Source organism: Rhinopithecus bieti, unplaced genomic scaffold, assembly GCF_001698545.2.
Source record: "Rhinopithecus bieti isolate Rb0 unplaced genomic scaffold, ASM169854v2 scaffold_51152, whole genome shotgun sequence".
Lineage (NCBI taxonomy): Eukaryota > Metazoa > Chordata > Mammalia > Primates > Cercopithecidae > Rhinopithecus > Rhinopithecus bieti.
The window spans coordinates 261,918-277,542 of record NW_016820554.1 but is presented as its reverse complement, the minus strand read 5'-3'; the positions used below and the strand labels follow the sequence as shown (position 1 = coordinate 277,542).

The following is a 15,625-nucleotide window of genomic DNA, read 5'->3' as shown; positions in this document are numbered from 1 at the left end:
ATATTTTTGCCTTTCCTATTGAGATCCTTTTTCCATATAAAATAGATCTATAAATATGTTATGAAGAGAGGATTAAATTTCTGCTTTTTTCATATGGATACCCATATAAAGAAATATTTATTCAAAAGTTCATTCTTTCCCACACAAGATTTCATTATAATCCTGTCACATATGAAGTGACCACATAGTGGCTGAACGTTTTTTAGACTATCTTGTCTTTCATTAGTCATTTTTTAAATATAATTTTTTTCAAGAACACGACTAAAAACACTAGAAAGGCACAACATTCATCTCAATTGTCTCCTGTTATCAAATTTGTAGCATTATTTGAGTGCTCTGAAGAAGCACACAAAGTTGTGATAATATGACATGTCTGTATAATATTTTGAAAAATTATAAGAAAATCAATATCATTTTCCCATAGTTCACTTACACATGTGGTTAACCAAAGAATGGTAGAAGTTAGGGAAAGAAAAAAAATATTTTTGTTTTGAATCATCATATCTGAAGATTTACATATGTGAAATGTTTATTTTATGGTAATGAAAATTGCCAGCCTGTGACCTTAGAACTCATATCAGTGGTTCAAGATAACTGCATCTAAGTTTGAGCCACTAAAAATGAGTCTCTTGTCTAGATATCCTCTAATGTATTAAAAGAATAAAGATTGCCATGTCCTGGAGAAAATTATACATATCCTGACAGGCTTACAGCCTGAGGGATAGTGTTTCTAGAATACAACTGCAAACACAAGGTTCCAGCTTACTAAGGGGCCAAGTGTCCCTCTATTCCATGCAGCAGAGTAGACAAAATTTCTCCAGGCATAGCTCACTTTCTGAAACTAAAAACACTTTTAGAAATGCCTTTATTTTTTTTAATGAGGCAATTTTTTCAAAATGCCTTATTATTTTATTCAGGAACCAATCTGAGGATATTGGGAAAAATAGTTCGAAATCTAACTTACAATATTTGTCCAAATAACAAGTTGTGTGTTACCATTCTCACTCTAAATCTTCCAACTCAGTGGCCAACCCACAAATTAATCATCTTTTAAGTCTTAATGAAGTTTCAGATACAAATTCTGTAAATAACTTTAAATATACACAAGTTTAAAAACATAAATGTAAGTTACATTATAGTTGACAAAAACACACCTTTTCAAACATGATGACAATTTTAAAATCTTAGCCTTAGCTATGATTTTAATAATTTTGATTACTGTGTCCTTGCTGTTCTATATTTGGAGTGAAAATAAAAATATGTTGCTGGAGAAGAGGAAGAAATGAAGAAACACATGTGAAAATAGATTTGACCTAATTACTTTAACAAGTTTGATATGCTTTACATTTGTAACTAGTGCCTTTCAGAAACAATGTCAATGCAATATTCCCCAAGAATGTGTTGATGATAGTAATAATAAGCACTAGTATCATTGGGCTGATCACTTTAGGAAATTACAATCTTTAAAATGACAAATCAAGTATTTAAATACGGAAAACACTAATTTTCCATCTATGTGTTTTAAGTATTCACAAATTCTATATTTTATGGCAAACATTAATGAAAGATGAACCCTCTAAAATTGTTTTGAAGAAAACTATTAAAGACAAAACTCACTTTACTAAAACTAAAGGAACTCTAATGAATAAATTATATTGTTCTTTTTATAGCACCTATCAATAACTGTAGCATCATTTGCAATGTTTAAACGGTTTTATAAGACGTTATAACCTAGCTCCATTGTTTATAAATGGATTTAATATCTTTACATGTTTATTCAAGCCACAAAGGTAAAGAGATAGGAAGGATAAGTAGCACGGAGCTAATGAAGGTCTCCAGGAAGTGAGTTGCATTAAACCAAACAATGTATAAGCCTTGCAAACAAACCTCAAAGCCCTTTTGTTCATTACCTTTAACATCTGTTATCCAAATAATGCCTCTTTCATTCAACCCAGCACCTCCAAAAACATGTCAAGCTGGCCGCGCGCGGTGGCTCACTACTGTAATCCCAGCACTTTGGGAGGCCGCGGCGGGACAGATCATTTGAAGTCAGAAGTTCAAGACCAGCCTCGCCAACATAGTGAAATTCCGTCTCTACTAACAATACAAAAATTAGCTGGGCGCGGTGGCGGGTGCCTGTTAATCTAAGCTACTTGGGAACCTGAGGCAGGAGAATCGCTTAAACCCAGGAGACGGAGGTTGCAGTGTGCCAAGATCATGTCACTGCACTCCAGCCTGGGTGACAGAATGAGACTCCGTTCCAAAACAAAAACAAAAACATGTCAAGCCATGTTTGCAGCTCACAGCTGATTGACGGATAAGCTAAACCACAGCAATCACACGTAAGACAGCACCTTAGACCTCCAGATACAGATGCCAATAAATCATGGAGACATGCGCTGGCATCAGTTTGTCTGGCAGAGTGTTAAAAATCTTCTTGCAGAGTGCTAAAATCTAACACATCCTTACAATTCTAAATTCAGGTAGCTTCACACAATCTGTGAAGAAAAACTGGCTAAATCAATAAACACGTATAAAAATAAATGAACCCAGAATCACAAAATGTTGACAATTTCTGCTGCATTTCAGAAAGAAAATCTGTAGTATTCTTGTTTTTCCTTTTTTTTTGAGACGGAGTCTCGCTGTGTCACCCAGGCTGGAGTGCAGTGGTGCATCTCAGCTCACTGCAAGCTCCGCCTCCCAGGTTCAAGCGATTCTCTTGCCTCAGCCTCCCGAGTAGCTAGGACTACAGGCGCATGCCACCACGCCCAGCTAATTTTTGTATTGTTAATAGAGACGGGGTTTCACCATGTTGAAAGATGGTCTGCATCTCTTGACCTGGTGATCCACCCACCTCCGCCTCCCAAAGTGCTGGGATTAGAAGCGTGAGCCACCACGCCCGGCCTCATCATTTCATTTATTTAAAAAATATAGTAAATCTTTTCATTAGGCTTATGACAGTTTTATGGTTGCATGGAATACGATACTTTTTTTTTAATTTTTGAAAAGGCAAAACAATAATTGTATGATGCTTCATGGAACTTGTTCAGGACACTCAGTCTCTTCTGTAAATATACATTGCTGATAGGATTTATAAATTTCTCATAATGCTGTATAAATGACCACAGACAAACAAGCAGAGTGCCCTCTGGTGCACATACAGAACAAAATGAAATATTTATATAGGAGTATCTACATAGATACAGACACACAAAAATGCACAACAAATGTGCTTCTTCATAAATGTTAAACCAATAACTAGGAATTGTAAAAGTCTATCACCAATAAACACATTGAAGTAATAACTTCACATAAAATGTTCTTCATGGCATAGATCAATATAGATCAATCCATCAGGCAACCACTTGTACACTCTTCTACTTAATGTATTCACGGGACATCAGGTGAGCAGGCAACCTTTGCTGGATTTACTATATTACTCTTTTTGTGTAACTTATTTAGATTTTAAGCATAGAACTTTGATAAATGTTAAAGATCATATATCTTAATCCCGTCCATTTCTTTGATCTTTGTTATCATGTCTTATTTATCTGCTACTTGTTTTTATTCCATTGCTCGTTTCCTTTAGCTTCTGAACATACAATTACCTTTCAGGTAAAAAAGGATGAGGTGACTCAACTTCTCAGTGACTAGTAGAAGATACCATTTCCATTTAGGCTGAAAAAGGTAACATAGCATTGTATAAGGTAGAAAGGAAAAGCAATTTTAAAATTTCACTTCAAAATTTTGCCTATTTAAAATAAGAAACTCAGCTTCCAAGTACATTGCCATTTACTTTAAGGCAGTGTAACATGCTTAACTTTGGGAGTGATAGACAAGTGGTCACCATTGTCTATTTTTATCATAATATATTACATCTATAAGAAATACTTCTGAATAACAAGAAAACATTACTATGGTGCATGGTAAATAGCAATCCTTCTGATAATAACTCTTTCCCATCTGAAACTTTCCCTTTGAGAAACTTATTTATACACAACCTTCAAGGATGATAATTCTGTAATTGCTTTCCCTTTGCTTCATACCTGTATATCTTGTATCTTGTGCTAAATCCCTGCCGGCTTCTGTCCACAAAATCTGTGTATTCCTGTGAGCGATGGAAAGGTCCCTTATCAGAGAGGAGCCAGTCGAAGGGGCTTGTGGCATGCTGATCCGAAACAGCAGCAACCGCTAAAACCCAGCAATGAAGACTCAGTGCTATCCACTCCCATAGAGCCATCAGAGAGAACAATTCAGCACCAGCTCTGCTTCGCCATATCATGCTTCCACTGGGGATTTAGAGCCTTCATTCTCTTAGCTTTCCCTCAACACCTAGACAAAATACACAGGCAATTAGTTCACCCCTAGAAGATTCCTTTCTTTCAATTAAGGTGTTGAGGTGGCCAATTTTTAAATTTTAAGCTAATATCATTGTTTTAAATTAACATTAGCAAAAGAGAATAAAATACAAACCAAAATGATTTTTTTTCAGAGCTGTATATCTTTTATAATTTGTGCCTTTTTTATATTAATGGAAAATAAGATACTGAGTCATAACAGACTTTGGCATAACAATTTCATTCAGTGGATCATTAAAGCCTATTGAGCAAAAATCAGAAGTTGAATGTTTTATAAAGTTGGACAGATACAAATAAATAATTAATATGTTCAAGTGTTTCATAAATTTTGTTATAAATTTTAATACTAGATTTAATTTTATTGTATCTTTATTTTAGATAAATGCTTTAAAATGAAGCAAAGATATTCATGTCATTACTTCCCTAATCTAGATAAACATGGAGTAAAACTGTGGATGTAAGAATACACATATATTTAAAATATATGTATGTATATGTGTGTGTATATGTGTATACTTATTATAGATATATAGATACAGATATAGAGACAGACACAGAGTGAGACAGAGAGATGATAGAAAGACAGATTGATAGATGAATAGATGTGTGTGTAGGAGAGTGGATGGGAGGAGTAGTGTCTTTTCCCAGTTTTTTTTTTTTTTTTTTTCATTTTTCTGTTAGGAAAAAACTGCATATCTGATTACTTAAACAGAATCACAATTACATTAGTTCTAGGGTCTTTAAAGATTTAAATGTGCATATGTATTATTCATAAGAAGTCATACCTCCAAAATTATATGCACATAAATTAAACGAATGCACATAAATTAAGCTAAAGCAGATTATTCATAGACTTTGAAACTGCATACATTGTAGTATAACCATTCAAAAAAAAGTAATAAGATGTATAATCCCAGTATAGTACAGTGTAAGAAACTTTATACAAAGCTGCTGATGTAATGTCTATATGCTGCACCAGAAAATTCTAAAAATATTTGAATTCAATTTTTCTTTCTATCCTCATCAACTTTTCAAACAGTATTATTCATAGCACATAGAACTACAGAGTACAAAGATTCTGACTAATGAGAAAGGTTTACTTGTGTGAGTTCTTACTCAGCAAAATGTCTTCAGAAAAAAAAAAATTAAGATTTAGAGTATTAAGTAAGATATACCAGTAATACTAGTTACCATATTTCTCTGGTATTTGAATAAGAACACTGGTGGTTTTAATTTGCTTTCCTAGCTATACCCCATTATTTATAATTTAATCCTAAACTACTTCTATAGTAGTAGAAGCAGCTCTGAAGTAGCTCAAAACAGTGATACAATGAGTGAACTCTTACATATCACAAAATTAAAAGGACATTACTCGCATACTACATGAGTTGCCTCAATCATAAGAGATGCTCACTAAGGGGATTAAAGAGTACCCTCTTTTGTAAACAACATAGGAAGCCTTACAGGTGAAGATATTGTAAAAATGATTTTCTATAAGAAGGAATATTATAATAGAATAATTTTAGAATAGGAGCTTGGAGATTCTAGACTATTTACTGTTATCTGTATAAACGTACCATTGTCAAATGATTCAACTCCTAACTTTCAAATCTGCTGAAAAAAATAATTTTACATATGTTTTGGCTTATGAGAACTATGTCATTTATTTTAAAATAATTATAGCTTACTTACATTTATAAACACAATTATTCTTATGTATAGTAGTATAGTATAATAATCCTTCTATGACTAAAAAACATTGCTCATCTTTGTTAAACACATCTTTGTTATTTTTATTTTGCTTATCATATACATTCAAACTGGCAAAATGTAATCATTATTTTTAGAAGATATAATTTCTTAATTTCAATGAGGAATTTTTCATTTCATAAAGGCAGAATAAATTATTCAAACATACTACTTAATTCCATATTACATATATCATCTGAAAGGGTATACTTCTTAATTGAATAGAACTTCAGTCACACCATCCAAATGAAGTTTTCTTATTACCAAATGTAGATGTGAACAAGAATATTATTGAAAATATTCAAACAATACTTATTTCATCCTAATAAACAACTTAGAAAATAGTTCTTTGAAAATGAGGTCAGATTTTCTCCAAACCCAATAACCAATATAGCAAATTAGACTATATAACATCAAAAGACAATATTCACAGTGGTTAAAAAAATAGACTCTGGAACCAAACTGCTAGTGTTAAAATTCTAACCCTGACCGGGCACAGTAGCTCACGCCTGTAATCCCAGCACTTTGGGAGGCCGAGGTGGGCGGATCACCTGAAGTTGGGAGTTCAAGACCAGCCTGGCCAACAAGGTGAAACCCCATCTCTATTAAAATACACAAAATTAGCCAGACATAGCGATACACGTCTGTAATCCTAGCTGTTCCACAGGCTGAGCCATGAGAATCGCTTGAACCTGGGAAGCAGGGGTTGCAGTGAGCTTAGATGATGCCACTGCACTCCATCCTGGGTGACAGAGAGAGACTCTGTCTCAAAAAAATACAAACACAAAAGCAAAACAAAAACACCCCTTCTATAACTCTGTAGATGTTTGACTTTAGGCAAGTTAGTTAACTTCTTTTGTGCGTCAGATTCATAAACTAGTATAGAGGTCACCTCATCAGTCTGTTATAAAAATAGAGTGAGTTAATATTTGTAAAACCCCTAGAATAGTGCCTACCATATGGTAAGGGCATGTGGTAAAGTTTTAAGTTATATTTTATACTGGTATGAAGTCATGCCATTATATACCTTAAAATTAAACCAAACATTTTGTACTCACACATATGATTTTTGTAATACACAAAGTGTTATAAAAGTAGGATACAATTGACCTAGATGGCATTTGAGGTCCTGTTTTGCAATTCCATAATTTTTCAATGGGTGAATTACCCAGAACCACATTCTTATCACTATCTTTATCAAATGTGTTGAGCTTGTTCCATAGTCTTCATATCCCTCATTTAAAAAAATAACTATATTGTGTATATTTAAGTTGTATATCATGATGTAGTATGGTTAATATAGTGGAACAATTTAATATATCCATCATTTCACACTGTTATGCATCTTAACATATGGGAAGATAGAAAAGTTTTCTTAAATTTTGTGCAGGGAACTACCTAAAAATATTACCAGGTAATTACGAGGTAATTACCACATAATTTGAGGGTTTTAATTATTTCTGCTTTTTTACTTCTGATTTGGGGAACATGTTGCCCACTTCTGAACAGAAATATTTTTTTCTGAAAGTTTGTTAACACATAGGAATGTCAATCCTACCCCAGATTAAGTTAATTTTGGTGATATCTTAAAATCATTATATTTGTGAGAACTTTATGAAGAGATTTTATAATGAACAAATTCAGATATCCCAGTAAAGTTATACTGAAATAGTGTTTAATAACTTTTTTCACGAGTTACATGACAGGGAGAAAAGTCATAATAGAACACCTAAGGCAAGGATGTAACCTTCTAGCCATCTTTGGGGCAAGTGGTCATTAAACTCAATGTTCACCATCAGAAGAGCTTCATTACCTGGTTTGTCACAACAGTAGATCATTGTATATTTAATTCATCATTTCATGAGTACTAATTTATAAATTATTAATGAATGACCTTAATTGGTTGCTTTATTTTGGTAGGGTTACAACCATATTAATCCATGTGTCAGAGATGGTTTAGCAAATAGAGTTTGTTTGTAACGATGTAGTGTTAGGATATTAGGGGTGACAACTGAGGTGAACAGCTAAACTTAGATATACTGCCAAGAAAGAGAAATCACAAGTTCCAATGAAAGATGGTAGAAATTATTAAACTACTAATGAATTTATCACTTTTTCTATAGTGTGGTGAAAATGCAAAATAGTTCAGAATTTGATATTCGCAACCAAGAGGATAAGTGGCCAACTAAGGAGATGAGAACATCAATTCTCAATATTTTCTGGACAATGGGAGAGTGATTTTATATAAAAGAGAGAAATAAAAGAGAATGAAGAACAAAAAAAAAAAAAAACATTAAAACAATACAAAATTTAAAACATGAGTTTATGTTTAAAACATGGTATTTAATTAAGAAGTGGTATTTATGGATTTCTTTCATTAAAATAAGTCATAAATATTAAAATATCTCTTTGAAAAACAGATACTTAGTATAGGTCCTACTCTTAAATTCCTTCTCACAAAAGAAAATTTACTGTGAAGATCACCTCATGATACAAGTCTATTTGCAAATCCTCAATGGCCTTGATAATCTGTGCAGAAATAAAATACACCAAAAGTATGTTACATATATACTAATGTATACTAATGCATATAATATATAATAAATGCATAAATAATATGTGTGTAATATATATTCTATATATGATTATTCTTTCTCACTAGCTGTCAATAGTCTTATTCCAAGGTGGCAGTACCTTACTTTTATCTAAAATACTGATATATATTTGAAATTCATAAATATTGAAGTTCATAAATATGGAATTTCCAGTTCTACTGGAAATTCATAATTATTTCCAATATAACTGAATTTTCAGTGAATTTCCAGTAGAACTGAAACTATGAAGATATAAACAAAATATTAGGAATCACTGAATTAAACTTAATATCCTTAAAATTGGTGGGTCATGTCACAGCGGCGCATCTTTTAAACCTCTGTATCTTATTATCCACAACCCAATTAGATGTCCCGTGCTAATTATTACTATTCGTTAAATGATTAACTTTGCAAACTGTATCATTTCTTTTTTTGCATTTGCATTTGGACTGATTTTTGCTGCTTATATATCCAAACTATTCTCTCAGGAACCAAAACCTGCTGAAGAATTTGAATATAAAAAGTCATTTCAGAAAATCATTGTATCAAACATATTTACTTTAATTTTGGGTAATGTAGAAGCCATGGAAAATTGGAAGACTGATACAGTACATTCTTACATGTGCGTCAGGCTGAGTCACCAGGTTGTTTTTGTTTGTTTGTTTGTTTTTGTTTTTTACCATATTCTCACTCTCAGTCTCTTTTTCTCTTTCCCTCTCTCTCTCCCTCTCATAAATTTTTAAGTATTGGACAAAGGTATAAATAAAATTGGCTAATCTGCCCAATGTCTACAACCATTCTCTAAATTTATTCTCTTGAGCAAATACTACACTGTTCTATAAAATAGTTCCTTAACATTAATGGTTACTAATACTGAAGCTTGTAAATGTAAAACTATGAATCTTCAAAATACAATATACAATACTCAAAATAACTATTTAAAAGTCACATTCTTTCAAATACTATGACATATATTATTCTATTGAATCTATTAAACTATAAATGTTAGTCATTTGATTATTATAAAATAAAATATTTATATGTATTACCCCCAGAATCTGTTTATAATATATAGCATTATTATATAATCATATATAACTGTAATAATTATTTTTCAATTATACATTTAAGTAAATACTAGCTATGAAATCAGTGACTACTAAATACATAATTGTGTAAGTAAATAAATGGTAGATGAGTTAAAAATATTTTGACATAAATCTTCAATAGTGTTTCCACAATATTTTATTCATTCTTTCAATTCCACTCTGGTAGAAGCAATGACGTAGAAACTCAGAATTAAAAAATAAATTTTACTGATCAATTGCAATGTGCAAAGTATCATGATAAATTCTGAGACAGAGTTGGGCTTTAAGTCTTAATAAAGATAGTGCTTCTATCCCCTGGAACTTACCGGTTTAGGAAGGCCATAAGGAAGGCAGGGCATATTGCCTATGGTCATTTCTATTAGAAAACAATAACTCTGTCAAGGAAAACTAAACATTCTCCAAACGTTTTCTGGTTTTCTTATCTCACTAAATCATACTTCCATCTACTCAAATTTTTAAGCCTAAACATGACCTTCACCTACCTTCTCACTCACATATCCAATCAGTCCTCAAGTTCTGTGCATTCTTCCCCCTAAATACAAGATTTACCACTTTTTTCCACCCCCATTTTACTTGACCAGCTCATGGTATGCACTCAACAATACCAACTTTGCCTCTAAACTGTATTACTGCAATAGATTCATGACTAGTTTTCCCACCATCCATGTGGCTCTATCCAATCTGTTCTTTTTGCTGCAGTCAGAGTGACCTTACTAAAATGTTAAATCTGAACATGTAAATCCTTTACCCCCACTTAAGTAATGACTTTTGTTTCAGGATATCAGATCTCTTTAAAATAACTTCTAAAATTATCTTCCCTTGCTTAACTCTCTGTCCATATCTTTCTTATGTATATGTGCCAGGACAGTTATTAACCAAATATCAACTTCATTTTTCAGCCATGATCATATACCTCATCTTCACTCCATTTTCTCTCCAAGATCTGTTTATGGAGGTTCCTCTGGCTGAACCACTATTTTGACTAGGATCTCTTCATCTGCCTAACATTGACCTTAAAACCTCAGACTAGATTACCATTTCATTCACAAAGCTTTTTATGACCCTTCAAAGTTGGTTGGTCATTTTTTTGTACTCCCATTACTTTCCCTATGATGGTACATTTACATGACATATTTGTTTGCTAGTTTGCCCTACTTCTCTGCATATCTCCTTTCCTTCAATTAAATTAATCTGGAGAGAAAAAAATAATTGTTCCTGTCTTAATGACAACAAAACAGTCACCAAAGTTTCTGAAATAAACCTGCATATGTAAGTATTGGTAGAGTGAATGAATAAATGTTGATGAAACAAGTACTAAATTAGGGTGCACCTGGTGTGATATGACTGGCAAGACCATGTCATAAAAAGAAAATTTATTCTTCATAGAAATAGAATCTACAAAAGATCTGTATCTGAATCTGCATCTGAGCTGAGCGTCAGGATGAAAATAGCTTTGGCAGTTGAAGAAAGGGAGCAAAGGGAGTTGTGAGGTAATGATTTTTAAGCCCAGATTGTTTGTTGACAAGTTCAAAGAGTATCAAAGCAAAATATTTTTTAATTTTAATTTTAATTTAATTTATTTTTATTTATTTATTTATTTTATTTATTTATTTTTTTTGAGACAGAGTTTCACTCTTGTTGCACAGGCTGGAGTGCAGTGGCGCAATCTCAGTCACTGCAAGCTCCTCCTCCCAGTTCAAGCGATTCTCCTGCCTCAGCCTCCCAAGTCACTGGGATTATATGCATGCACCACCATACCCAGCTAATTTTGTATCTTTAGTAGAGATAGGGTTTCACCATGTTGGTCAGGCTGGTCTCAAACTCCTGATTTCAGGTGATCCACCCACCTCGGCCTCCCAAAGTGCTGGGATTACAGGTATGAGACACCATACCTGGCCCAAAGCAAAATATTCTTAATGTTAAAAAATGTTAAGGACAAAAATATAAAGTATTATTATTAATTATTAGATTGGGGACATAACAATAAGAGATTGTCATATTATGCACAACTGGAAAACTAAGGACTTTTTCACTTATGTTCTATAATTCAATTTGTACAGACAGAGACTGTATATGAAAGTCAAACCTAGATCCTAATCAACAAACAGCCAAACCAAAATCCCCCTCTAATCGAGGAGCACAATGAGAATTTAAAGAATAATAGTAAAGAAACAGGAATTGAAGAGCCTGTTCCTCTCCATTTGGAAAATCATATACAAGGATAATTTTGATTGAGGTCTCCCTGACTACCTGGGGGGGAAATAAAGAAAATGATGATAAAACGAAATGCTATTTTAATTTTCTTCACAACAAAATTAACACCTTTTTAATCCTTTTGATATACCAAGCATTTTACGAAATTTTCTTATTTCATTTCTCAGCAGCACAGTGTAATATATATTAAGATCCCATTTGTACTCTTGAAGTCAAAGTGAATACCGTAGTTTTCCTGTTGTATTCTACTGTAACCTAATAATAACCAATTTTGAGGTCACCTTTGTATAAAATAAAATTCAAATGAAAGAATATGATTATCTCAAGCTATTGTAAGCAAGCAGGTGTTCTAAGTAACTACATATTATGAGTTTTCACTGAGTGTCTGCTTTGTATAGTTTAATATTTTCAATTAAAGTGATAGTTTAAATCTACTAAATGTGATTTAATTAAATATATTTAAAAACATGTACTATAAACTCAAAAATTAGAAAACTTTCTTTTCAGATTACATGTGATATTTATTGGGTTGAAAAGTATAATCATGGTTAAACTGGATTAATTTACCTATCTACTCCTCAGAAAAATTGTAAGATTAATCCAATAGGCTTTGATTATTCAATCCTATTATAAATTGCTTTATAGTACTACTAAAAATAAGACAATTCAACACTGACAAAGTTGGTGTCTAACAATGGGAGACTTAATAAAATTTCAGTGAAATGAGATGACAATATTTTGCTAAAATGCAATCATACAATTTTAATTAATATCATGTTTTTCATGTTCTCATACAATAGATAACGAAAAGGATATGAGGGTCGTTTCTAACACGTATTATTTTAAGGGATAATAGTGTGAAAATTCAGAACTACAACTGAAAAAAAAAAGAAAAATTATAACATCGTTTGCCAAGAAATATCCTGAGTACAAAAATAAAGCTTTAAAGACATTGCTCTTTTAGAACATCAATCAATACTCAAGTATTAAATTTGATGAACATATTCAAACAAATAAATAAGGTAATACGTTATCTTTCTACATGTGTAAAGATATGCATTTTCATTTTCGAAAGTTCACAGATTCTATATATTCTATAGTCAGATTAGTAAAAGAATGAGAGCTTCATTATTCAATAAGTTGCATCATTACATTTTGGTAATGATGTATAACTTCACACTTTAGTGAAATACTGATTATAATCTATAATTTTATATTTTAAATGACTTCAAATTGTTCTTTCTTAATCTATACATTTTTATTTAAAGGTAATGAATTTTTAGATAGTCTAACAAACTAAAATTTGCTACCGTACTTCCTAAAGATGTAAAATAATTCATCAAGATATGAAATCTTGCTTTATACAATGTAGGCCATTCTCCCTATAAATAGGTAGGATTTTGCTATTCTATTTCTATACTCCAATAAGAATATAGAGAAATAATTTCTTTATGTTTGTTTTCTGTTGAAAGAAACAATAACATGTAAAATGGGAATAAAATAATTCTGAAATTTAACAAGAAAATTATCACTGGATATTTCTAGGAATTATAACAACAACTACATCTTTCAAAAGTAAAGACATTTAAAAAAAAAAGAAAACTAAAAATTAATGATAATCCTCAAAGTAAAATGGTATTTAATTCCAAGCATCAGAGCAAACTGCATTTATTCAATGAACGGCTACAAAAATGGCGGAAATGGATGTTTATTTGAAATAGAAATCCCTTTTGAATTTCAAAGACAAATGTCTTGGTATATTAATAACTATCTTAAATTTTTTTAACAAAGTAGGTCATACATTATGAAAGTAAGTAGAGACTGGATAGATTTTCATTAATGAATCTTGTAAAATTTTATTATATGCTATTGCTATCCTTTCTAACACTTTTGTTCGTATGACCAGATTATGAGAGATTTGCTGGCAGTTATTATGTTTTTGTGATCCCTGGGGCCCCTAATATGTAACACACTGTCTTAGGCATAGTAACTTTTTGGAACAGGCTCTGAATTGAACTCCTGCTTATTTTTTTAACTTTATAAAAAATAAATATTCTGGGGCTGCTTTATTATATATGCTTACACTAGCAGGGGATTATTATATTAATGTGTTATCAATGCATTATTATTGCACATTTTTATTTTTCTATTCTTTTTTATTTATTTCTCAAAAGAACAGAGCTTCCTTGTCTTCAATCATATTATACCAGTTAATACCGACCTTAGAAATGAGTTCTTCTAGTCATATAACTCTGCTAAACCTCTGTTCCAGAAGATCATTCTTCTTGTTTATTTTAGCTGGTCAGGCAATATAGTGCCTATGAATTACAACTTTAAGTGTTTTCCAAATTAATGAGGGTTAGTATTCCTCTGAGAAGTATATACTGCTAAGGAAACCAATCTCCTGCTTGATCCCGTCAATACAGTCTTGTCCTACCAATAAAGAAGAAGTTAAATGCTAATACCTAATGGTAGAACTGATTAGAAAAATGAAGAGAAGGTGAGTTCCATTCCTTAAGTTGGCCCAGCACGTAGGGGAAGTTATTCTTAAGAGCCCCAAATACCAGAATCACTTAGGTTACCTGGTAAACATAAAATATCATGGTGTTTCAATGTAGATAATCATATAATAAAATATCATTGTAAGATTCAGATTGTACTCCGTTTTAATTCATAAAAAAATTAGGCACTAAGGAATGAAGTTCAAATGAAAGATGTTGAGAAAGTATATTAGATTGGAAAATCTAATTTTAATATAAAATATAGGGAACTCTTTGACAAAGACTCTTTCCTGGACCTAACTCTACTCAGGCTCCTGTTTACTCAGTTCTCAGGCCCTGACTTCTGAGCTTCTGTATTCATCTCTATGTTGTCCAATTTTAACAAGAATCCTGCTAAATCAGTTTTATTAGAATCTTCACCTTTAATATATGATCCACTTAGATATCTGATTGGGTTCCTCATTCTCCACTATCCTGAAGGTGATATCTGACCACGCTCACCTGTCTTTAGCGAGAATCCTGTTAGAACAGTTTAGCCAGAACCCCCTCTTACCTTTGATATTTTCTCTTAGTAATTTTCCATCCACTGATCCCCATCCTTCTCCTTGGCTATAAATCCTACTTTTTCTTGTTGTGTTCAGAGTTGAGTGAAATAGCTCTCTTCCACTTACCAAACCCCATTAAAGTAGCCCACCTTGAATAAAGTCAATCCTACAAGTCTTTAACAAGTATTATGAATAATTTTTTCTTAACAGCTTCAGAAAATGTATAAGAATTAATATATTTTTCTACCAAAACAGTAAAACAGAAGACAATTTAAAATAAAGATTAAAAGGATATGTAGAAATGAAGTAGAAATGTTGGATACAGATATCAAGATTTAATTGTTGTTGTGACTGGCAACATGATTTTTCCTTTCCTGGCAGAATCTAAGAATAGAAAGTGTTCCACTTGCAAGGACAATAAAATGTTTTTTATTATTAAAAAAATTTTGTCACATAAGTATCAATTTAAAGAAAATGTGAAGAATATTGCCCCTGCACTTTTGGATAGTATCATCAATTTCAGTTTTTACAAAGTTTTTTTTTTTTTTTTTTTTT

General features: G+C 32.0%; 1 protein-coding gene across 2 annotated transcripts in view; it reads right to left on the bottom strand.

Moving 5' to 3' along the window:
- Positions 1-15,625, bottom strand: part of BRINP3 (BMP/retinoic acid inducible neural specific 3) — a 406,727-nt gene that overhangs the window by 381,740 nt on the left and 9,362 nt on the right. For both annotated transcript variants that reach the window (XM_017859821.1, XM_017859820.1), the window contains exon 2: positions 4,047-4,332. In XM_017859821.1, coding sequence (XP_017715310.1) covers positions 4,047-4,282 — 236 coding nt within the window. In that variant the 5' untranslated portion in view covers positions 4,283-4,332. The remainder of the gene's footprint in view (positions 1-4,046; positions 4,333-15,625) is intronic.